At 41.8% G+C, this 25,995-nt stretch overlaps 1 protein-coding gene across 1 annotated transcript in view; it reads left to right on the forward strand.

Annotated features, from left to right (window-relative positions):
• The window catches only part of SLC7A14 (solute carrier family 7 member 14), a 53,652-nt gene extending 41,900 nt beyond the window's left edge, over window positions 1-11,752 (forward strand). The window contains exon 7 of the mRNA XM_069560405.1: window positions 8,359-11,752. Within this exon, the coding sequence (XP_069416506.1) occupies window positions 8,359-8,681 (323 nt within the window). The 3' untranslated portion in view covers window positions 8,682-11,752. The remainder of the gene's footprint in view (window positions 1-8,358) is intronic.
• The last annotated feature ends 14,243 nt before the right edge of the window (window positions 11,753-25,995 follow it).

Below are 25,995 nucleotides of genomic sequence, written 5' to 3' on the forward strand. Positions count from 1 at the left end.
CACAACCCCAAATTGGCTTATAAAATCTTTAACTATCTTATAGAATAAATTTCCCATCTCTAAACATCTGAGTCTCCAAAATGTCAGATTTTTCTTCTTCATCTCTCTATTCATAATATAAGTTTCCCAAGGAGAACAGTAGAGAGATTTCTAAATGGAGCTTATTATGAAACATCCACTACTTTTTAAAAAGATTTACATGGTTGGGCTGAGTCATAACTTGATAATCTTCTCAAACACATTTTTACCCAAATTTCTCTAAATGAATCTTCATTGCAGCATTTTTGTAACAATGTTTAGCTAAGTTTTTGTCCTTCGGAAGAGCCCAACTCATAGCGAGAAATGAAGCAGTTCTTAATAGATACCCAGCACTTGTTTCTTTTCCTTCCGACAAGAGAAATAACACACATAGCAAAAGTTTAATAATCCCCAACAAAATGAACACAAAGCCAGCCTTCATTTACCTTTTCTCTTAAATGATGCAGTTTTGTAAAAGAATACCTCAAGGAGTTGGGCAGAGTCCCAGAAACCAGCAGGAACCAGTAAGAACACTGTATGATGGTATTCTCCAGGCACATGTCAGGTCTACTGGTCCCTGTGGGCCTTTATTGTAGATTAACCATCCGTTAGACCAGCTCACAGGTACCCTTACCCTGCATGCCAAGTTGCTCCAGTCGTGTCTGACTCTTTGTGACCCCATGACCATAACCCTTACTCTAGATGTTGTCAAGATTTCATCTGGAGTTTTTTCAGTCCCTCTGAGGAAAACCAGGTGGCGCTGGTAGTAAAGAAGCCGCTGGCCAATACAGGAGACTAAGAAATGCAGGTTCCATCCCCAGTTGGGAAGCTCCCCTGGAGGAGGGCCCAGCACCCCTCCAGCATTCTTGCCTAGAGAATCCCACAGACAGAGGATCCTGGCAGGCCACAGCCCATAGGGGTGCAGAGAGCTGGCCACAACTGAAGCAGCTTAGCACGCACACAGCTTTAGAGAACAGACGGGACGTGTGCTTTGGGCAACGGACCTCATAAATCCTGGACTAAACCATCAACATCCCAAAGAGAAGACACACTTCACGGTTTTCGCCTGAGCTCTCATCTGAAATCCTACTGGAAACTGACTCAAAGCAGCCATTGTGATGACGGGACGAGAAGGGAGAGAAGGGGGCCATGACTTCAACCTGGAGAGGGCACCAAGGTACACAAATTCCTGGGTGCTGGGCCCTCCTCCAGGGGAGCTTCCCAACCCGGGGATGGAACCTGCATTTCTTAGTCTCCTGTATTGGCCAGCGGCTTCTTTACTACCAGCGCCACCTGGTTTTCCTCAGAGGGACTGAAAAAACTCCAAATGATATGTCCCATAAATCAGTTCGAAATTCTCCTTCTAGGAAGTGGGAAAACTGTCAGCTTCAACATCAAAATTATGCTCAGAAGAGAAAGAAAAATCACAGAGGCCAGGATGAGGATGGCAACAAAGCCAAGCTGATTCCAAGAGGGAGGGAGGGAGCAGGTAAAGCCTGTAGCTGCTGAGGCTGCCTGCTGGTGGAGGTGCTGGGCTGGCCAGGGAGACACCTGGGGAGGAGGGGGCAGCTGAGACTGGAGGGCCAGGAGACCACGCACTGGAAGGTCCTGGAACAGGTGTGTGCAGTTCACCCAGAACAGGCAGTGCTGTGAGTGAGCCATGGGCTCCTCTCCCTCAGCAGTTCAGGTGTGAGGTCATCCTAACCCTGTGCTTGCAGTTTTAGCTTGTTCGCTCTCCTTGCTGTCTAGCACCCCACAGTGTTGATATACCACAATGTATTTACCCATTCTTGGATCCATGGGCATTCAGCATGGCAGCTGCTGCGGCATTCTCACACATGATTTCGATGGACACACAGGGTTTGTGCTTTGGTTGGGTTTCTGCTAAGTTAAGAAGTGGAACTGCTGGAGTTTTTAGTGTTCTTTAAGAAGGCTGCCTTTGGTCTCATAGCCATTATAACTCCTCGAATAAAATAAGGGCCTCCAGCTCCATTTTGCAGCTGGGAAACTGAAGCATAAAGAATGTGACATTATGTTAGATCAAGTGCAGGCCCAGAAGTGAAGCTCCTCTGGTCCCCACTTCGTCCTGAGCCTTGCTCTTCCTGGCCACACCATATTAAACAAACCCAACTGTTGTTAGAATCAACAGGGCTTGTGGGTATTTAAAAAATAACCAGCAAAGTGAGAGTTGGTGGGGACTGTGCTGGATGGGAGGGCACCTTCTCAGTACTATCTTCATTCCTGCACCAGCAAGTGTCTGTTTTGGAAAGTTGATCCCAGACTAGAAAAAATTAAAAAGCCTCTGGGCATAACAAAGTGCCTCAGTTATCTGCAGCAGGCAGGGCTTCCTGCCTGACGGGGCGCCCCAGAAAGAGACAGCTCCACCCAGCCTGCGGTCAGGTGGCCCACCCCCTCTGGCACCGAGTGTGGAGCCACGTGCAGGGCACAGGAAGCTCCTGGGGGACTCTAGAGAGCAGGAACCTGCTTCGTGACCTGAGCTAGAACCTGCCAGGTTGGAAATCTGTCTAGCTCTGGGTCACCTAGTCTCTTTTCAGAGCTGAGTTTTCATCCTAGGATTTCTCCCACATGATCCAGAGGATCCCTTACCCGTCTCATTTGTAGGTTTGAGGTCATTTGTTTAGTTTGCACAGGATGACACAGGGCTTTGCACAGGGCCAAGACAAGTGGAATAAATAGATGTTTTGCCAGCTGATACTGAGATGCCCCAGGCTTGTGAAAGCAACTTAGCATCCCAAACCTTCCTGTAGGCCCCCAATAGGCAGCCCTCCATGCAGACTCAAAAGATGTGAGTTCTAATGCCATTTCAATCCCTGCATATTGTGCAGGTCTTAACTCCTCTGGGATGTAGGTTTGTATAAAGGACTTTCCAATCACAAGGTGTCCTGTTACATAAAGAAAGCCCATTCAATGGCTGAAGGCATGATCCTTCACCTCGTCCAGCCCGAACCTCTCACAGGCACAGAACTGTCTGGAAAAGAAGCCAGAGCCTCCCTCTGAATATTTACCTTCCATATAATCAGCTTCCAATGGGACTCATTGCCATTACTGGGTGCCCAGTACAGCCATGTTCGCTGTGAAAATATTGGAACACTTCTGTGCCTTCTGCTAACTAGCTGCTGCCTTGAGTGCCCCATCTACAATCCATCACATAAAAAATAACTCCAGCCTAGCAGGGGGCCTCCAAGACCCTCTGCAGCACAAAAGCTGGCTGCCTTCTGATTTTTTATCTGCCTTTCATTTATTCAGATATCAGATAGATACCTACAAAGCAGTGGATCTACGTTTTTATGGAACTGGAGAATTAAATCCACAAATAGAATAAATAATATTACTTATCAATTAGCCACCTTAGTCTTGAGACTTTATTCCAAATGACTTCTGGCTTGTCCTAAAAGCTAATCCACTGTCAAAAGATAAAACTTTGCCATCCACAAGGATTTACAAAAGAATAAACCCAATCCCACTGACAACCTGAATAATAGGACCCAAAACCTATTTCAAGCAAAGACAGCATCATTGGAATAAGTGTATAGCTTTAAAAAGTGAAGAGTCTATCCAAACAAATAATTCAGGAAAATTTTGATGCTTCTGGATATCAGATGATATTAAGGAATTATTCGTTTTTAGACGTGATAATGGGACAAAGTTAAGTTTTTTAGAGGAGTCTATTTTATAGATACCTGCTAAAGCATTTACAGAGGAAACAGGATGGAAGGAATTTGTTTCAAAGTAATCTAAAGAGAAAGGGGTAGGTGAGTGGGTGTCAGGAGGGAAAAAGGTAGTGATGAATACATGGGCCTTTTTATACTGTTCTCTCCACTTCTGTATGTTTCAAATTCTTCAAAAGTAAAGTTCAGGGACTCCCCTCGCAGTCCGGTGGCTAAGACTCTGCGCTCTCCAGGCAAAGGGACCAGTTCAGTCCCTGGTCAGGGAACTACAGTCCGCCTGCTGCAGCTATAAGATCCCGCATGCCACAACTAAGACCCAGCACAGCCAAATAAGAAGATAATAAATGTTATAAGAAGTAAAGTTCAGCAAAATCGTTTCCAATTAGTGTACACCTCCCAACCACCCCCCTGGTAGGCGAGAGAAATAACAATTGGAAGCAGCCAGGATCAGGACATGGAAGGACCTGGAAGGAACTGCCGTCTGCACAGTCTGAACACTGACTATGCAGCTATAGAAAACCCTGTATTTGGTCTTGTGCCACAGTCTTCTGTGAAATGCCATAATCATAACCTACACACACACACACACACACACACACACACACACACACACACCATTCTCAGGAGGAATCTAAACAAGATAACACTTGTAGAGTATTTTTAGTTCCTTGGGAGAAAGGCCGCACCACTGTAGGACCTCAGCACCCAGGGGCGCTGGGTGAAGTGTTGTCCAGATGGTTCAGGATTCCCAGAATCCCCACAGATTTTTCAGAAACTACCTCATGCTTCATTCTCTAAGCCAACTGAAAAAAGGAGCAGAAACAAAACACCCTGCTTCTACACAGGAGGCTTTTAGCAGCTCTGTTTACTCCTCCAACACAAAGCCCTTGTTTATGTGTGACAGATGGTAATACATGTTTCTCTCCTCCCGCCCTCTCTCGCTTTCTCTCTCTCTGCTCCCCTTTCATTTGTCCTCCTCTGTTTCTTTGTCCTTCTCCGTTCTTCCTTTTCTCCAGTCCTTCTCTGCCTCACACCACTTTTCCTGAACTGACTCAGAGGCCAGCAAGAAGGATAAAGGCAGACAGAACACCAACCCCTAGGAGAGCGCATGTGCCCCAAGCTGTCTATGCAAGCTGTCAGGCCAATGCACACAGTCGCTTCTGGGTGCACAGTCCTCATATTTGAAATGTACTTTTGAAGACAGAGTGACACACCTTAGAAACTGTAGGGGCTCAGAGCAAACATTAAAAGGCCCATAAATATTTAGGGATGTTTCCATGGGTTGCTTTCCCAAAGTAATCATAGTTGACACATTTGAGTACACACACACACACACACACACACACACACACACACGTACATACTCATGTTCCTTCCAAGCCCAACCACTCCCAAAACAAAACCTAAGCTCGCACTGACTATTTCTGTGCCAGGCAGTCTCTAACCCAGTGAGGGAGGGGTTGTGAAGGGCTGGATAAGCTAGAGCCTCCTCTCTCATGGACTGCTGGTGCTGCCCCTCACATGCCCAGGCAAGTGACTCAGTCTTTCCCAGTCTCCATTTCTCCATCTATAAAACGAAGGTATTCGAACAGATCAAGGACACAGACTCTTTCCCAGCTCTAAATATCTATGATTCTATAAGGAATCACACCAAAGTTCTTAGACAATTATCATAAACCAATCTATCTGATGGGCTTCCCTAGGGGTTCAGACAGTAAAAATCCACCTGCAATGCAGGAGATGCAAGTTCAATCCCTGGGTCAGGAAGATCCCCTGGAGAAAGGACTGGCTACCCACTTCAGTATTCTTGCCTGGAGAATTCCGTGGACAGAGGAGCCTGGCGGGCTACAGTCTATGGAGTCACAAAGAGTCGGACACAACTGAATGACTGACACTTTCACACTTTCACTTCACAGTCTATCAGACAAAACACGCCAATACTTGGCAGGGTTAGGGGAAGGTCTGTCAGAATAGATGTCAAACCAGTGCTTGATGACCTCTGTAGTACAGAGGAGAAGCCAGGGGCAAGGGGAAAAGAAAAAATTTTATTAAGTTTAGTAGGGAAACAACACGCTTACAAACAGGATCTGAGAACGGGATCAAAAAGGAAAGAACTGACATAACAGATACCAAGCAGACAGGGGAGGCAAGCTCTGCCACCTACTTGGATGTCTAGGAGAAAAGACAGCAAGAAAGAAAAACTGGGCAAAAGGAGGTGTGTGCCTGACAATAAACGCAGTCTCCTGAAATTTACTCTCTCATTTCAAATGTGCTTCCAACAGGTATTCTCCAAGCAGCAAACTGGTAGCCCTTTTAAAAGAGGCCTCGATTTGGTGCCTTGTTCTCCATGATAAGAACTATCCCCCATGCCCACCCCACCCCCAGCACCAGCCAAGAAAGAGTAAGATCCATGCTCAGAAAAAATGAAATTGCTATTTGAGAACAGCCACATCTGCCAATGATTAACTCCAGGATTTATTACCAATTAGGACTATAAATCTCTGCTTACTTTGGCTCCTGGAAAGTTGATTTCACAGGAAAATGAGGGGGGGAGGGAGTGGTGGTGGCAGGGAGAGTCATCTGAGACAAGGAGGGAGAAATCCAAGCTTAAAAAGACACACTTCAAATTCAAAAGGAAGCAGAATACCTCAGGGACCAGAGCGGAAAGCAGGCTTTACCTTGTGGTTCTAAGCAAACAGCCCAGCAGATGCCTGCAGGGTTAGCAAAGTCAGAGAGACTAGTGCCACCCAGAAGAATGTGTTGGTACCTGGAAGGAGCTGCAAAACCGAGGGGACAGCAGTGGCCAGGCCACCAAACGGCCAAAGTGGGCAGTGGAACACACGCATCAGGAGTTTGGGGGGTTTTTTGGCCACGTCACAAGGCTTGCAGTGGTATTTTATGAGTCCATCTTATCCCCTTTGTTAGTCTATATTAATATTATGGACTGAATTGTGTCCCTCCCAAATTCATATTGAAGCCCCAACCTGCAATGTTGTTTTTTTTACCAAGCTGTGTGGCTGGCGGGATCTTAGTTCCCCAACCAGGGATTGAACTGGGCCCAGGGCGATGAAATGATAAATCCTGACTATTGGACTGCAAGGGAATTCCTGCCTCAGGAGCTTTAAGGTTTCTTATCTCAGGGGTTCTCAGCTTTGGCTGACCACTGGAATCACCTGTGAAGCTCTAAAAACACCTACACCTGAGTCACAATGAAGACCAATTAAATCAGAATCTCCAAGGGATGAGGTATCAGGATTGTGCAGGAACTCCCCAGGTGACCCGCCAGGTGCAGCCAGGGTTGAGAATCACTGCTTATGTCGTTTCCTCCTCATAACAGCCCCCTGTATTGGTACAGTACTCTCGAGATTTCATACAAGAGAAAGCTGAGGCACAATGAGGCCCAGTAACTGGTCCAGGGTTACACAGTGATGGAGGCAGGGTTTGTACTCAGACCTCACCTTCTTAACCATCATGCCCCTTGGCCTCCAACGCTATGGTTCGCAGCATTCCAGGCCCTGGGCCTCCATGGGCTTTTCTCAAACTATTTTCATATATTTTTTTCCTAAAAATTCTTATAGAAATGAGACAGTAGCCCATATAATGCTACAGGTTAACTAGGAAGGGAGGCTTCTTTCCTTTGCTTGGAATGACATCAAAAGGAGGTTGCACTGAACATTTCATGCTCATTGGGAGTTCTCATTCATCCCTTCAACAAACATTAAGTGCCAGTTTTCCACAGTCTATAAACTAGAACCACCCTGTACAGATAATCACTCAACAGGTACTCTGAGGTCGTAACAGTGGCATGAGAGTCCACAGGCACTGAGAGTCCACAAACGAAAGTGGACAGCTGAGTGACAGTAAAGTATGATGACTCTAGTGAGTGAAAAGGGGCAAAGTACATCACATATATGCATGTTGCTACGTGGTAAAATGGGGCTTCCCAGGTGGCACTAGTGGTAAAGAACCCGCTCGCCAATGTAGGAGAGAGAAAAGACGTGGGTTCGATCCTGGGCTGAGGAGATCATCTGGAGAAGGGAATGGCAATCTACCCCAGTATTCCTGCCTGGACAATCCCAAGGACAGAGGGACCTGGTGGGTTATATAGTCCGTAGAGTCGCAAAGTCAGACATGACCGAAGCAACTTAGCACTCACACATGTGGTGAAATAAAACAATGAGCCCGTAAGTGGAAATCTGGGATCGTAAAATGCTAGGAGAAGGCTGGGAGTACACTGTGGGTGCTCCGTAACTATTTAAACCAGAAAAGAAAAGGCAAATTCCTGGCTGGCACCTACACGAGTATAGTGAGCTAGACGTCAACAGGGGAGTGGGGACTGAGGTGACCTCAAGTACGCCATATCCTAACTGAAGAGATGCCCAGGTCTCAGCTCCAGCCAGAAGTTTCCATGTAGGAATGTGGGTACAGCATTGTCAGTCCTTCCGCTCTAAGCGTGGGTTGCTTAAAGATCTACCATTTTTAAATGGCATCTAAGTCGAGTCTTTTCAAAACGCTGTGCAGACCAAAGAAAACACATCCACCACCAGGCCTGCTCTCATCGTTGAGAGTAAGCCCCCTGCTTGACGTGTGGATCCCCAAACAACAGCTTATTCACCTGTGCTTCCCCCCACTCACCCCACCCCCGCTGCAGGTATGCTCATTTATTTTGGGTACGGCATCTGGAATAGCACCCTGGAAATCAGCGCCCGAGAAGAAGCCCTGCACCAGAGCACGTACCAGCGCTACGACGTGGACGACCCCTTCTCAGTGGAGGAGGGCTTCTCCTATGCCACTGAGGGCGAGAGCCAGGAGAACTGGGGCGGGCCGGCCGAGGACAAAGGCTTCTATTACCAGCAGATGTCAGATACGCAACCCAACACCCGGATGAGTAGCAAGGCGAAGAGCAAAAGCAAACACAAACAGAACTCAGAGGCCCTGATTGCAAACGATGAGTTAGATTACTCTCCAGAGTAGGAGCACACACACCAGAAATGTACACACATGGTGGCGATTTCTTTTCAGTAACTTCACCTGTGGGCTAGAAGGTGGAAACTTCTTTGGCTCTCATTTCAAAACTCCAGCCTTCCCCAAAGTCAGTCCCCAGTCATAGCCCGTCATTTGCCACCTCTGCTCTTCACGACAGTTCTGCGGAAGGGCTTCACCTGGGTCCCATAACTAGTCCCCTTGCAAAAGCAAACAAAAAACTAAACTAAAAGCTATGAGAAATTATATCAGGTGCAACCATCAGAGCAGATGGCAGTGTCTCCCAGGCCTTTGCTTTGCTGGTTGAATCTTTTTGCGTCTTACTAAGGCCCCAAGAAGCAGGGAGTGAAACCGTTGGAGATGTGCCAAAGCAGGTGGGGTTGGGCACAAGGCAGCATTTCAACCACCTGAGATGTCAAGGGCAGAGCCCTGTTCTCAGAATGCTAGGCTGAGAGCCACTCCTTGAGGCCATGTGGCACTTGGCACTTTCTCAGAAAGCAACATTTTGTTCTGAAATCTCACAAAAACAAATTCATGGTGATGCATACTTCTTTTTCCTTCACCAAGATTCTCACAGTCTCCAAACTAGAACTTTAGGATGCAGCAAAGGTCAGGAACTCTGAGACAATGATCCCAAAGATCTCAGACTCACTGTAAGACAGTCAGACCCAATAATAAGGTAAGAAGCACCATCAAAACTCTACTTAAATGCCCAGGAGGGGGAAAAAAAAAAACCTGAATAACCATCTCTTGCAGTGAAGGCCAGAAGGGCACTGGCAAAAATTAACTCTCTGTCATGTCATGCCTTCTCTTACACCAGACTCTAAGCTCCTGCTGATATGATGAAAGAGGGCAAAGTAGGAGCATGATTTCATGGCACTAATATGCCTTGAAGAAGTAGGCTATTTGTTTTATGATCAGATAAAAAAGCTTTACAAGGAGAAGTGACCCAGCCACTGAGATCACATTGCAAACTCTATTTCAGATTTCTTAAATTATAAATTCTGAAGTTTTTTGAGATATGCAACCACTTGATTGGTGGGTGCTAATCTGAAAACAAAAAATACTGAAGCATAGCTACTTAGGTAATCACATTCCATGAGATCACATTTCATTCTGAACCCTACTCCTCTGGAGTAGCTCACTTTCAGACATGGATTTTTCCTGTTATTTCCCAAAGTAGTTTCACTAAAGCCCAGAGAAAAAAATCTACCTGATAAGGTCTAAACCTTGGAGAAGTGTAAGGCAACCCACTTCAGTATTCTTGCCTGGAGAATCCTCATGAATAGGGAAGCCTGGTGGGCTACAGTCCATGGGGTCACAAAGAGTCAGACACAACTGAAGCGACTTATCACACAAGGTCTAAACCTGGACCGTAAGAGAGGCCCTTAAAGATTATTTTCTAAGAAACAAACTAGAAGAGGACATTTGCAACAAGAAAAAAACACATGGTCTATGCATTCTAGTCTTGGGTTATAGGGGTTCATGCAGCACCTTGAGATGTGTACACAGGTATGTGAAGGCACAATTTGGGTCAAGCTAAAATCTTTGTGAGGATTTCCTGAAAGCAGGGCAAACTAGTAACTTCTTTGCTCTCTCTGTCTCCTGGATCTTGAGTTATGCCAAAAGTTTTCCAGAACATCAACTAATGTTTAGGTCTGTTCTTTCTTAAAGGTTGAGATTTGTGCCATCTTGGCATGGCTCAGGATTATAGACAGGACACAAAAGCACATTTTTATGTGAAACTAACAATGATCGAAAATGCACCAAATCCTAAACAATAGGAATAAAAAGAAATGTAACATCTGCCCTTGGATGTTCACAGCCCAGGGAAAGGGCAGCACCGGAACCTGATAAATGTAGATAAAACAACCAAACATGGCAAGTCCTCTTGGTTGATGAACTGGGCTTTAAAAATAATAATATTTATAAAAAGGCTAACTGAAACTAGTTTGTCTTTAATAAATTGAATTTCCCACCGAAGCCAATGTATGCCATTTAAATTCAAATAATTACTGTTCTCCAGATCCTTTTTTTTTTTTCATTCCTCTATAACTCTGGTTTTCCTGAGGTCATTTTTTCATCTTAATGTAATGCTTGGCAATTCCATTTCTCTCTCCCCTAAGATTAACCATAAAGATACAGTGGCTGGTGTGTGAAATATATCTTTGGAGATTAAATTAGTACTTCTTGTGAAAACAAACTTTGGAACTGGTCTTAGGACTGAACAAATCTGCCTAATTTAAATATAATCTATGAGACTTGAGACATATCCAGACAGATGGGGTGGAGCTGTATTTATTAAAAGTGTTCAAAGAGAAATATGAGAAATACGAATGCAAAATAACAAAAGCTTAACATGCGTGAAAGAGCTTCCTTTTATTAATAAGGTGTAAGTATTACTGTAACAACTGTCTGCTGGCAGATATGTGGAGTTTCTGTAGCATGAGAAGAGAGGACTCATACTTGGTAAACCCTGTTGGTACTGATTTCATAAAGACTCTCTCGAAATCACCCTCATTCCAGGAGTTATTTCTCTCAAATAGTATCTCTATTTTTTTTTTTAAGCTTTTCTCTCTTTATTGCTCCAAATTGGTTAGTCATTTCACTAGTGACCTTGTTTTTTTTAAAAAAAAATTAGTCAGTATGATAGAAAGTTTTTCAAGATAAATAGACATGTTTTTCTCTCATGGTTCCCAGCCTCTGTGAAATAGACTCAGATTTCACAGTGCAGTTTTCAAATATCATTAATCACTAGAATGATACTAGCATCTCCTAATTCATTTTCTTAAGACTATATTTGTGGGACCACATTAAAAGTAAGATGACCCTATAATTACCTCAGACACTTAGCCCCTTGAACAACATCCTAGGAAGACCCTATATGTTACTGAATCCTCTGTAGCAAGAGCTCTTTCAGTGAGATTTCATAATATGGATTTATGGCTTGGAGCTAATTATTTGGTTTTTTAAATGTATGCTACTTATTAGTACTCTCCTTCATTTCCAGAGGATTTCAAGTGATTATTAAAATACATATAATACCAAAAAAAAAAAAGAAATGAGGAATGTGAGGCAAATAAAAATAGAAAAGAAAGGATAAGACAAAGCTATAAGTGCATTTAGTGCACAAATGGAGAACCTTGATATGCATTGCTAAATTTGCCAATGAGGGAGCAACTTAAGAAATAATGAAATTGTTGATAATGACAGCAAGAAGTATTTCAGCATGATAAGACTAAATCTTTCCTCAGGAGGGCGAAGAATTGCAATAGCGTAGACCATTGACACCCACAGAAAAGCTTCAGGGCTAGATTTTACCCACTACATGTGCCTGGCTTATAGTGGGTGTTCAATAAATATCTGATAATCTGATGGATGGGTAGATGGATGAATGAAAGGAAAATGAAATAACTTATTCAACAATATTTGTGGAGAGCATATTATGTGCTGTAGAGATTCAAATATGGAAAAGACCTTCCTCCAATGGAAAGATCAAAGAGAACGCAGCCCTTGTGTTGAGCCTTGTGGGATGGGCAAAATTTTGCCAGGTAGAAACAAAGGAGATGCCTGCCAAGTGCAGGATCAGCATGAGTAAGGTATAGATTGTGGCTGATAACTGTCTCTTGACTAATAATTTGTGCTGTGTCTCCTTCAAGGGAAAGCAAGAAGCTAGTCTGACAAGAATACATGATTCAAATTTCGAACTGTAGGAAATAATGCTGAGAAGGCAGGTCAGGGCTCATGCACAGATAGACATGAATGTTGAACTGAGCTCGCCAGTTCTCCTTGGGTGGGAAGGCACTGAGAAAATGATGAAAGTGAATCAGTGAAGGCTGGACTTTAAGAAGCTGGAGCAGTGGCTTCCTCTGCGCAGGCAAGGAGTTCATAAATACATACACACTCCAAGATGATTTCACATATTAAAGGGGAAAAATATCCAAACTTAAAACAACATATGATATTTCCTTTGAAATCCTGTCTGATTTCATCATTAGCCGAGGAGAAGTTTGTTCATTTAACATGTAGACGGACAACACAGTTATTCCCAGCCACATTAAAATTTTCAGTAATACGTTTAAACAACAAAGCTAACAACATTTTATATCTATCTAATCTAAACGTTAAAACTGCAGCTCAAGATTTTACTGAAACCTGAGTACAAAGCCACTTTGAACTAGTGAAAGGTAAAGAATGACAGAATTAGGTCAAGAATCCAGTTCTACTTCTTAGTAACAAACTAACAGCTAATCAAATATCAACATAGTGGTTATGATGAGCCTTTTTAATAAACAGATGGAGAAAACTACTGAATTTAATGATCTTTCTTTCTCTAAAACCTATGGGTTGGTCAGGATAAAAACCTAGTAATATTGGGAAAATAAAACACAAACTCCTTCAAAGAACTATTTTCTCCCATTCCAAAAAGAGTTGATGAACCTGAACTCCTTTACACCCCACTTGTTGGAAATCAACTTTACAAGGGGCTATAACTCTTCACAGCAACATAAAGAGAAGCTACAAGAAAGAGTCTGAGAATCAGCCTAAAAGACTAGAAGAAATTGCTATCCACTTTCTCACCAGGTTTTAGCAGGGCTGAGATATCAGTGAAAGCCCACTGAGGGTCAGCCACAGGTATACTGATTTTGCGTCTCCGATTAGACTGCCTTCTTGGGTGGAGATGTCAGAAATCGGAAAACGTGTCTGAAGCCACAGCTGGGGTCAAGTCACCGAGTCCAGGAGGCAATCAGCAGTCCACTCTTGGACTAAAGCCCTCGGGTTAGTCAGCACTCCGAAGCTGGCCTTAGTATCTTATGCTAGTGGAGAGAACAGAGCAAAGGAAACACACCCTCCAAATGTGCCACGTGGAATTCACACTCCATTTTCTTGCTGTTTTAGAACATAACTTGTTCAGGAGCGTTTTTCTATCCCAAATTTTCGCGGAGCCTCGGTTTCTCCCATATGCATGCACCTCCCAGACTCTAAGGACCCCTTTGTCTATAGGGGTCTCTAGAGTCCCTCGGAAAGATGGGTGCCAACCTGTACGCAGCAATGGTGCCGCAGTGAAAGAGCCAGTAACGTGTAAATGAACAACGCGCACGCAGGACAGCGTCCCAGCCAGCAGGCCTCCGCCACGACCGGAAATCCGGATGCTGTTTTCCCAAGGCTACTGTATTTCTCAGCTGGAATGATGGTGGATAGCAAGAAACCCCTATCGTGTCCGATAGTCCTGTATCTACTTTCATTGTCTCAAAGATTTTAGAGGAGAGGCTGTTGTTAACTTTCTTCCCGCTCAGGAGCAAGTTCGTTTCTAAAAAGCTTTCCTCTTTTTGCTTGGCTTGAGTAACTCACGCATCCTTTTGAAATACCTAGGCACTTACCTTTTGCCAAAACTCCTTCTCTAAGAAAACGTTCTCTTCTTTTTTTAGAACTTAAAGCCCAAAAAGGATTAGTGGACGTTTTGAAGGCCATCGAAAGTGAACATATTTTCTGTAGTATCAACTAAAATAGTGTTAGAAGTCATTAAACAGTATACCACCTGTATGGAGTTAACAAAATGCACAACAGCTTTGGGCTTGAAGTCTTCTGAAAGCAGGCAACTGTAATTCCATATTCTTTCTATAAGAACATGTGTGCATTTTGATACCATAAGGAAAGAAAATGGCTTGGTATTAGAACTTGGTATTAGCCTGTGGATTTTTTCATATAGACTCTGTGATTTTCCCCTCATTTTTCTGACACTGGCATTGGTGACAGTGGCTAATGGGAACTGTGGGTCATGTGAGTCCCCCGGGAAGTGCAGACTATGAAGGACTGTGTTCATTCTGGTACTGGGATGCGGAAGCCGTTCCTTGTACATCTCCTACGGATTGGTCTTTGCAGTTCCAGATACTTTGCCTCACTCACTCGTGCTCACAAAAGCTAGAATCTACCCTGGAAATCATAAACCCCTACTTTCCAAAGCAAAAGCACGGTTAATGCTATGATGGTGTATAAATACCTCATCTGTCTGGGCTGACAGAAGGGGCTGCAGGTCTTTTAAAGAGCAGCTACAGTCCTCATTCCATGTTGGCACACCATCTAACCAGGACTCACATTCTAGCTTTTCTCACTGTGGAAAAGAAATGTTACTGTTTAATTCATATCCAAAGTTATAAATACAGCTTGTAAATTTTACTAACATGTTTCATTTTTGTTTGGTCCTTAAGAAGTACAACTTGCTTTCTGCAGATGGTAACTTCTGGTGTTGTTCTCTGCTTTTTTTTTTCCTGGTATGAACTTCTGTATTTGTTAAAGTTTGTTCGTTTGTGGTTTCTAATTCCCATTGGTGCATTGTACAATGGGGTGTGTAGTGTTATGAAGAAAGAAATAATATGCAGATATGTTATGAAGTGTGTTTTATTTTTAAATGACTGTGATGTTGACAATATATTGATTTATCAAGATACTAAGGGAAAAATTCTAAATTTACCAAAATGTGTATATTTTAATAAATGCATAAAGCTTTATTGTGTGCCTTTAAATTTTAAAATGGGCTTATAAAGAAAGTCAGAAACAAAAGTGTCTTACTATAAAATATCCATAGTAATGTAAAGCTCTTATACAGGAAGCGACCAAAAGAAAAAAAAGAAAAGAAAAAGGAGCTTTCCCATATTTTGTTAATCTTAACCAGTATCTGAAGTCTGCTACTTTCTTTCCATATTAAAATGGAGATGAATAAGTGAATCTTGCCTTAAATGTTTCAATTGTCCTTTGTAGAAAAGCAAGATAAATGAGCTCATTTTTTGGAACTAATTGCATTATTGTGGAAAATTCATTTTCAGAATAAAAAAAATATTTTAAAAATTACAGGTAATCGACTATTAAAATTTAAATTTGAAGAAAGTCAATGTCATCCTACCTTTTAAAATTCACTTTACTTCGGTAAAGAAACTTAAAGTTCCACTTTAGCAGACTTGGGAGAACTTGGGAGAACAAGATGCAGGGCTTTACCCAGCACCCTGCTCACTACGCTGCCTTGTGAGTTACCCCTTTCGCAGTTCCAATTTCCAGTTACAGCCACACATCCCTCCACCCTTGGCACCACAGAACATTAGAGTCATTGCCGACATCCATTTTATGGCCTAATTGCAGGAACATTACCTGCCTATAGTCTCAAACCCAGTTAATGATGATAGCATTCATTTATTTTACTTTTTGATGGCATACATAGTGACATCTGCAGAAAAGATAGAGAGGAGCATCAAGGTCACTTATTGTCCACACCACATGAGATGTGAAGAACCTGCCTTGTCTTTATTACCTACAACTCCTTAATCTCCCTTGCAAAGGTCTACCCCACTGGGTAGCAGGGGAGAGAAAAACAAACTTTAAATATATTAATTTATGGAATCACATTTGCCTTTCAGTTTGGTCTAGTCTCTTTTTAGATGATCTAGTCTCTTTGTAATAAATTCTCCATCTTCTGGATTTCCTCCCTTCTCCCTTGCTTCTGTCCAAAATAGCATCTAGGAACAGAGCCGATGAGATCTCATAAAAGAGGGGAGTTCAGGTGTAGATGAGAACTAGGGTGCTCTGGATCACTAATGGATGCTCCTGCCGAATGACTCCCTGGGCAGCTCCCCTGGAGAGATGACCACCGAAGAACAACAGGCTGTGTGGGTCTCATGATGACACTCCCTTCCAAAGTTCATAGGCCTGGCAGTTAACTCTGGAAACGTTCCTGAACATTGACTCCTCTTCAGCTGGACTCCAGACCTTTGCTGGTCTGCTGAGGCCTCAGCACTTCTGGATTAGAATTCACTGCATCCCACCACAGGATGGGCCTGAAAACCAGGAGTACCACCTGGGGCTCAAGTAGCAGCCACGCCTGTCACTAGCGATACACCATCGTTTCTGGGCTCTGCTCACAGAGGCATATAGCCCGTGGTGTGCGACAGCCTGCTCACGAGAACGATTAACTTTCCATGACTTTGGTGACTCAGTTACAGAATCAATCATTATTAACACTTAACTTCTACAAACTTGCAATTAGTTATACTGAAAGTAAAGGTGATAAATACTCAAAACTGTTTTATTACATGTAACTGTGATCTATGCTCTTGAGGTTATTTACAACTGTTATGTCTGTATGGAGGAAATACTATGTAATGATGTGCTATTACACATTTCTTCCCAGCTCTGTGTTCAGTGAATTCACACTGATAGCTTGAAATCAGCCACGGTGAGCGTTATTTATGCCATGCAAATTGGCACAAGCTGCAAGATCAGGGTTGGGTTTTTTTTTTCCTTTCCCAGAGAGCTGTCTATTAAACCTTTATAAGCACACCACAAACCAAAACAATGTATTAAAAAACAAAGACTTTGCTGACAAAGGTCAGTATCGTCAAAGCTATGGTTTCTCCAGTAGTCATGTATGGATGTGAGAGTTAGACCATAAAGAAGGCTGAGTGCCAAAGAATTGATGCCTTCAAATTGTGGTGCTGGAGAAGACTCCTGAGAGTCCCTTGGGCTGCAAGGAGATCAAACCAGTCAACCCTAAAGGAAATCAATCCTGAATATTCTTTGGAAGGGCTGATGCTGAAGCTAAAGCTCCAATACTTTGGCCACCTGATGGGAAGAACTGACTCATTGGGAAAGACTCTGGTGATGGGAAAGACTGAAGGCAAAAGAAGAGGACAGCAGAGGATGAGATGGTTAGATAGCATTGCTGACTCAATGGAATGAATCTGAGCAAACACAGGAGATTGTGAAGGATGGTGTGCCGCATTCACAAGGTCACGGAGGGTCAGACACAACTTAGTGACTGAACAACAAGCACACCACAGCTTATATCTTTTCCAGCTAACTGTATCATAACCTTTTGGATGTTTTCAGGCATTCTCACTCCTATCACGCCCTGCCCACGGAGTGGGGAAAGCCTGGACATGCATTTTTCCCTCTCTATCTTACCTATATTTCTCTTCCTCTCCCCATCATCCAGCAGGACCAGTAGGAGCCGGACTAGCCTTCTTCTTTCAGTCTGAAAAGGACTTCCCTACATATTATCCTTCTTCCGGGGCAGGGTGGGGCTGGGGGCAATAAGCCTGGTAATTTAGTCTTACTGGTGGGAGGATGCCCATTTGCCTGTTTACAAACAGCATCCAAAAAGAGTCATGGGGCAGTCTGGAACTAGGGATTATCAGGATCAAAAATAATTGGATTGATATTCCAAAATACAACCTGATTCCATGGGTCTTAAAGTTGAAAGGTTATTTAATAACAAATACTGATGACTATTTGGAGAAAATAGAACCCTTGTGCACTGTTAGTGAAAATGTAAAATGATGCAGCTGCTATGAAAACAGCTTGGCAATTCCCCAAAGCATTAAAGATAGAACTACCAGATGATCCAACAATTCCACTTCTAGGCATATATCCAAAAATAATGAAAGCAGAGTCTCGAAGGTATTTGTTCATAGCAGCATTATTCACCATGGCTAACACATGAAGGGAACCGAATGCCCATCAATGAATAAATGAATAAAGAAAATGTGGTCTGTACATAGGATCGAAAATTACTCAGCCTTAAAAATGAATACAGTTCTGACATATGCTACAGTATGTAGGACATTAAATAAGCCAGTTGCAGAGACAAATATTAATTCTTTGACTTCACTAATATGAGGTACCAAGTGTAGTCAAAATCACAGAGACAGTAAGAAGAACAGAGGTTGCCAGGGGCTGGGGGAGGGAAGCGTGCAGAGTTACTGTGGATATAGAGCTTCTCACTGGGAGAGGGTGCTGTTGACATTTGCACGGCAATATGAATGTACTTAATACCACTGAACTGTACTCTTAAAAATGGCTACTATGGTATGTTTTATGTTATATATATTTTACCATAATTCTAAAAATTGGGAAAAAAAGATTAAAAGGCTTATTCAGAGTATTGAAGGTGTTTTAGAGGCATCTTCTCCTTAGTCTGTAACTCAAAACCATTTTTAAAAATTGAATACCCATTAGAAATGTAAAGGGTTCACATATCTCAAACATTCAATGGACAGCTTTCCCACATGTTATTTCCAACTGTTAGGAGTTCACTGACTGGCAATGAGAGTCCTTTCTGTGGCAAGTTCCCTTCCTCTCCGCAGCCCACACGCTTCTACCCCACGGGAAGGTCTTTGCATTCTCCTATTGGCCTCAATCAAATTAAGAAAAACTCTAAGCTGTGAGGCTCAGAGAGAAAAGCCTCACCGCGCCCCCACCCATTTTTATGCCCTAAAATTTGAATTCTCCAAGTGCTTATTGCGTATATGTGTAAGTCTGATGCTTACAGAGCCATTTAGAGTGTTTTCAGGAAGGGATGAGCCCTCTGAAAGTCAATTAACTGGATGAGATAAGTACTGTGGCAGACTTGCCTTCAGAGAAGGGAAATATGAATGATTTGTGACTCTAATTAACTTCAAACACAGCAACAGGAATACAATTTGGAATAGAACCCAAAGAGGAAATAGTCCATCCAAATTCAATTCTGGTGACTGGAAGACTGTAATTGAATTTCCTTCCTAGCAGAGACACTCCTCACAGGGCAGGTGGGAAGGGGGAAGGGGGTTTCCTAGCAATGGGGTTCCCTGTTCTCTGAAGCTCTAGGTTCAAAGCAGGCTCTTTTTTTTAACATTTTAATTGGTATTGCAATATAACCGATGAACAATGTTGTGATAGTTTCACGTTAACCGTGAAGGGACTTAGCCTTATATATACAGGTATCAACTCTTCCCCCAAACTAAAGCAGCCCCTTTAATATACTGGAAATAAACTCAGGATATGGATACAATGTCCTCAACTTCCCCACCCAGCCTTGTCAACCTTATATTTAAGGGGGAAATTGGGCTAACCAACTGTGGTAGAAATGGTGTGGGAAGATGTGCTGTGAAGGAAGGGCACCCCTGCCCTACCTACTCCCTGATGCCCAAAATGCCTCCATTGGAAACAAAGTCTGGCATTCTTGGATAAGAAAGAGATCTTGAAATGCCTTCACAGTTAACTCCCCTTGGAAGAAGAAACACTGTCTTAATTCATTCACATTGCGATACAAGGGACTGAAATCAGTTCCTTCCCAGAAAGGGGAGTTTTCACAAGTCACGAGAAAAGATTAGGAGTTCGTGGGGTGCCTGAGAGAGAGGATTAGGGGACTCCAGAAGGGGAAATGGCACAAAAGGGAGAGGCCCGAGCCCCAACAACAGGCTTGGCCCCTCACTTCACAACTTGGCTAGAGTTAGATCTAAGTACAGAAGACACCAAAAGCCAGCCCTGAACTGATGCCCTCAAGATCTCACTAGGGGAGAGATGGCTGGTTGTGAGCAAAGAGGCTTCAACTGCAGGAGAGAAACCTGTATTCCATTCCTGGCTCTCCATGGATGGCTGTGTAAAACCAGACAAGCTGCTTGCCCTGTTTTCTGTAACAGGAAGTTGACCCACGATTTCTAACTTTCTGGATTACTGCTGTGATGGAGGTGAACACATCTCGCTTCCTGCTGCACCTTATCACCTATGAACAGAGCCTGGGATAAGGAGGCATTCAGAGAATATTTGTTGAAGGGCTGGATGAATCAAAGTATTTTCTTATCATACAAAAGCCCTCCATATGCTTTCGCCAAAGTGGAGAACAATTTCAATCACTCTCTTTAAATATTCGACAGATCACCTCTCCTACAAATTCCAGATCCTTTGAGCACTTTTAGAAATTGATCTTAAAAAAATAAATATTCAGAGATGTGATCAAAAATTTATGCCAAAGAATATCTCTATAAGTACAGGGAAAAAATTATAATCAATCTAATGTCCCAAACTGAAAGTTGTTTAAATTATAGTGTAATTTTAGAACTCAATACAGCACAGTCATATAAAAATATCTTCAGTGAACATCCCATGACATAAAAATATTCACTAACTATATTTTTAAGGTAATAAGATGAAAAGATTATATATAATGTCTTTAGTTTTGAAAATACATGTATTTTACATATGCACATAAAAAACATTTGCTGCTAAGTCACTTCAGTTGTGTCTGACTCTGTGCGACCCCATGGATGACAGCCTACCAGGCTCCCCCGTCCCTGGGATTCTCCAGGCAAGAACACTGGAGTGGGTTGCCATTTCCTTCTCCAATGCATGAAAGTGAAAAGTGAAAGTGAAGTCGCTCAGTCGTATCCGACTCTTCACCACCCCATGGACTGCAGCCCACCAGACTCATCCATCCATGGGATTTTCCAGGCAAGAGTACTGGGGTGGGGTGCCACTGCCTTCTCAAAAACATTTAGGTGATTGTATAAAGTATTAACCATTGTGGGCTTCCCATGTGGCTCAGCTGGTAAAGAATCTGCCTTCAATGAGGGAGACCATTGTTACCTCTGAGAAGTCTGATTTGGGATGGATTTGCATTTTCTTCTTTATGATTTTCTGTTTTTCCCAAATTTTCTTCAAAGTGTATTTCACGTTCATTTTCAAAGACACAATGTAATTAATGTTTATTCCCTGTAACACAAGGGCCGCTTCAAATATTTGTCACGTCCTAAATGGCAAACCAATAAGACACCTTCGCGCCTCCCCCCAAGCAATGACACAAACAACAGAAGCTATCCTTTCAAAGCCGTATCATAGGCAGATTTTTCTCTATATACTGGCACTTGGAGGAGGCTCATATTCCTTCAAGAGAAGAAATCCAAGCTCAAGTGGAGTTCATAAGCTTGGATACTTAGATCACATGTGTATTGTTAAGTATTAAATACCAGTGTTAATGTGTTCTAGATGTTGAGGATATCAAAAAGACATCACAATGGTAAAGAATAAATGCAGATATGTGCGTGTTGTAAATGCTTAGCTTAATTCTTCCACCAAGTAAAATATGCTCCAATATACCTTTGTGTTGCCTTGGGGATATTGCCTGTCACACAGAATATGGTCAATAATATTAGTTAAATTAGATTGAACAAAATTTCACTCACACCTGCCAAAAATTTAATTATTTTCAAAACCTGCATTTTGTTCATTTTATAAATGAAATACATCCTTCACTAAGGTCATTCCTTTGTTTAAAATCTCCAGTAGTTCCCACTTGCCAATAGAATGAAGCCCTTCACTGCCTGAATCCCATCCATCTGTCCAGTCTCATGTCTAACTCTTTCCCCGGGCAGGCTATACTCTGACCCCAGCAGACTACTCAAGGTTTTCTGGGCATACTCTCCTGTCTTCTTGCATCTCCTTGAATGTCCTTCACCCCCTTATCCACTCAGCAATCTCCCATTCATCCTTCAAGTTCCTCTCAAATGTATCTTCTCTCTGAATTTCTGGAATTTAACTTCTGTCCTACCTTGTCCTTGCCTGATCACATGATTCCATAGCATTTTTTTCCATATATATAGCATTTTACATGTTGAATACAGTTATTTGTTTCTATGTTTCTCTTCTGCTATAGATCATAAACCTCCAAAAAATATGAAAAAAAATTGGAACTGTTTTTCTAAAATACTTTTCATCTAAAAATTAAGAACAAAATTAAGCCTTAAATTAGTATAATAATATAATAGCAATACATTACAGTGTATTGATTACAATATATATTAAAGTAACAATATAATATGTTGATTATAACATATATTAACATATTGTTATAATAATATATTCAGTGTTAAATATAAGGCATAATTTGATTTGTATTGTATTACTATTATTATGGATCCTATTGAGGCACATATTCATCAGACTATCCCTGTGAGTGTCTAATGGTCATCTGGGTCTTGAAGAGCTCCTGATGTTAGAGGTTCGTCTTCAATGAGGAGAGGTATACAGCACCACCCACACCACCTTCACTATTTCATTCAAGTTATGAGGTTTTGTATAATACACATATCCATTTAAGTAAATTTGTAGATTGCATTCCCAGGTGGCACTAGTGGTAAAGAACCCACCTGCCAGTGCAGGAGACTTAAGAGACTTGGGTTTGATCCCCAGACCAGGAAGATCCCCTGGAGAAGGAAATGGTAACCCCCTCAGTATTCTTGCCTGGAGAATCCCATGGGCAGAGGAGCCTGGAAGACTACAGTCCAGGGGGTCACAAAGAGTCGGACATGACTGAAGTGACTTAGCACACACGCACATAGATTGTACTATAGGTTTTTACCGAACTAACCTCACAAAAAGGGCTAGTCAGTTTAAAAGATTCCTGCAAAGAAACCATAAGATAGCCCATTGCAGCAAAAACAGTGAAGCTAAAATTACAAAAGTTTGCTATCTGACAAGAATTTAAAACAAAATAAACCTTGTTAATCAATGATCTTATACAATTCATGAGATAGCAGTTGCATTTTGAAATCAGTGCAAAGGAGAGATCATTTTGTAAAAAGATGTTTGGATATGTGTGTGATTTTCTTACTGAAAATAATATGTATCAACTATGAAAACAGTTCTGTACGTGTAGAAAATTTCATAGCCTGATTAAGAAATTTTACAGAGTATCTATAGGCTTTCAAATAATTTATTTAGAAATAAAAACATGCAACCTACCTGATTAGTTTGAAAAAACAATTGAAAGGCATCAAGGAATAAGGAGAACTGCCAAATTTTAATACAAATCTTTGCAGAATTGGTGGAGGAAGTTGACACAAGAGTATAATGACTGATGAATATGGTCAATGATGTACTTCTTCTGTCTGGTTCTGTGTATACATACGAAGCATCTTTTTTCAGCTAAAGCAGCTATTAAAACCAAGCAGTAAAATTAACTGAACTAAGAATCAGACTTCTGAACGTTTTTATCTCAGTATTAAATAATGAAGTAGGTTCAAAAGCATTGCTCTCATTAAAATATTACTAGTAAAAAGAAAAATAGCTTGTCATTAATAAATTAATAAATAATATGAAATAAAATTAAAATATTATGCCATATTCCCCATTCTTCCAACTTTGTGTACATTTTGTACTGCACATAACACATTAATACAGTCGTTCATCTATAGAGACAAGAAAATAAACATACATAGGTTTATTTACAGACAGAAGAGATAATTTAAAAAGGTTGCAGAATGAAAATCCTCTTATAAAATTTAATAGCAGAAATATAAAAATATTTCCTCCATGGATCCTCTGCAAAGAATGTGAAAAAATTTAAAACTTGGAGGTGGGGAATACTTTTAGATAGGCTACTGTTTGCTTATTCTGTAGTAATTAAGAGGAGAGAAACTCTCTCTAAAAGTTTTGGTGTCCTAGAATTTAAACTATAGCACTGAATAGAAGATCAGAATGTAAATTATAGCACTGTGCAAGATAAAAACATGAAGCCATACATTCAGCTCTTAGAAAGGAATTAAATATTGAAATTTATTGGCATTTTCTGACAAACTCTCAAGATCTCATCATTAAATAAATTCACTTGACCGAACAAAGGCACATTCTAGTATCTTTCCTAAGAGGACCCTGATTTGAATTCATGAATATAATGAAATTCTGTTTCCAGAAAATGTTCAGAGGGAAATGAGGCGTTTTTTTTACTTATCATTATAGAGCAATATAGTGCTTTGAAAATGTGATTCAAACATGTTTTGTGTTTTCTTCTCTTAAATTCTGTGGAGCTATTGTTTCCATTTAACAAATTAGAAGATGGATGCATTTGAAGCTGATTCACTTGCTACTATGCCCAGATCTTCAATTGCTACAGAATATTTACCCAATCTTCCTCCCCAGACTTGCATCTCAAAAGCTGCTCAGGGAGTGGGTTGGGTGCACTGGGACAACCTGGGGGTGGGTAGGGGGGTGGTAATTGAGGCAGGGAGCTGGGAAGGAGGCTCAAAAGGGAGGGGATATATGTATACATATAGCTGATTCACTTTGTTGTACAGCAGAAATTAACACAACATTGTAAAACAACTATAGTCCAATTTTTAAAAATCCATGGTAATCATTGACACGAATATTTTCGAATAAATAAAGTATCTTGAGAAAGGGGAAAAAAAAAAAAAAGCTGCTCAGTTGCTGAGATCAGCTTACTGACCTAGGAAAGGAGGTGAGCTAACTGAGTGACAACCAAATGAACTCTTATTGAGACAAAAGCAACCAGCTCACCAGAGACAATCTGAGGACAAATAAAAGGAAAAACTACTTTCACCATGGGTGGCAAACATACGGAACTTGTTAAATCCAAGTGACACTGCTAACTGAAGCATAAATGGGTTCACAGAAGGTTCAGATATATTCAGAGAGAAAAGCTCTCTAAAGGGTTATTAAATGGAAATTAGGTTTGTTGGAGGAAAACTCCATGCCCTGGAGATGGCCCTCAAGGAGAGCCTGAATCCCACTCTTCTAGCCATTAAAAGCACTGCAGCCACTCCAGCCTGACACAGAGCAAAGTTATTTTGTTCTTACCATGACATCAGAAATAAATTCCAGATCCTATTACACAGAGGGCATCCTTGATAGCCTCCCAGGTCTTGGCTGTATATCATCAAGGCTGTACACTGTCACCCTTCTTATTTAACTTAGAGTACAACATGAGAAATGCTGGGCTGGATGAAGCGCAAGCTGGAATCAAGGTTGCTGGGAGAAATATCAATAACCTCAGATATGCAGATGATACCACACTTATGACAGAAAGCAGAGGAACTAAATAGCCTCTTAATGAAGGTGAAAGACGAGAGTGAAAAAGCTGGCTTAAAACTCAGCATTCAAAAAACAAAGATCATGGCATCCAGTCCCATCACTTCATGGGAAATAGATGGGGCAACAATGGAAACAGTGTCAGACTTTACTTTCTTGGGCTCCAAAATCACTGCAGATGGTGAATGCAGCCATAAAATTAAGAGACACTTGCTCCTTGGAAGGAAAGCTATGACCAACCTAGACAGCATATTAAAAAGCAGAGACATTACTTTGTCGGCAAAGGTCTGCCTAGTCAAAGCTATGGCTTTTCCAGTGGTCATATATGAATGTGACAGTTGGACCATAAAGAAGGCTGAGCACTGAAGAATTGATGTTTTTGAACTGTGGTGTTGGAAAAGACTCTTGAGAGTCCTTTAGACTGTAAGAATATCACACCAGTCAATTGTAAAGGAAATCAGTCCTGAATATTCACTGGGATGACTGATGCTGAAGCTGAAACCCCAATACTTTGGCCAATACTGATGTGAAGAACTGACTCATTGGGAAAGACCCTGATGCTGGGAAAGACTGAAGGCAGGAGGAGAAGGGGATGACAAGGGATGAGATGGTTGGATGGCATCACTGACTTGAGGGACATGAGTTTAAGCAAGCTTCAGGAATTGGTGAGGGACAG

This window comes from Ovis canadensis, chromosome 1 (assembly GCF_042477335.2).
Source record: "Ovis canadensis isolate MfBH-ARS-UI-01 breed Bighorn chromosome 1, ARS-UI_OviCan_v2, whole genome shotgun sequence".
NCBI lineage: Eukaryota > Metazoa > Chordata > Mammalia > Artiodactyla > Bovidae > Ovis > Ovis canadensis.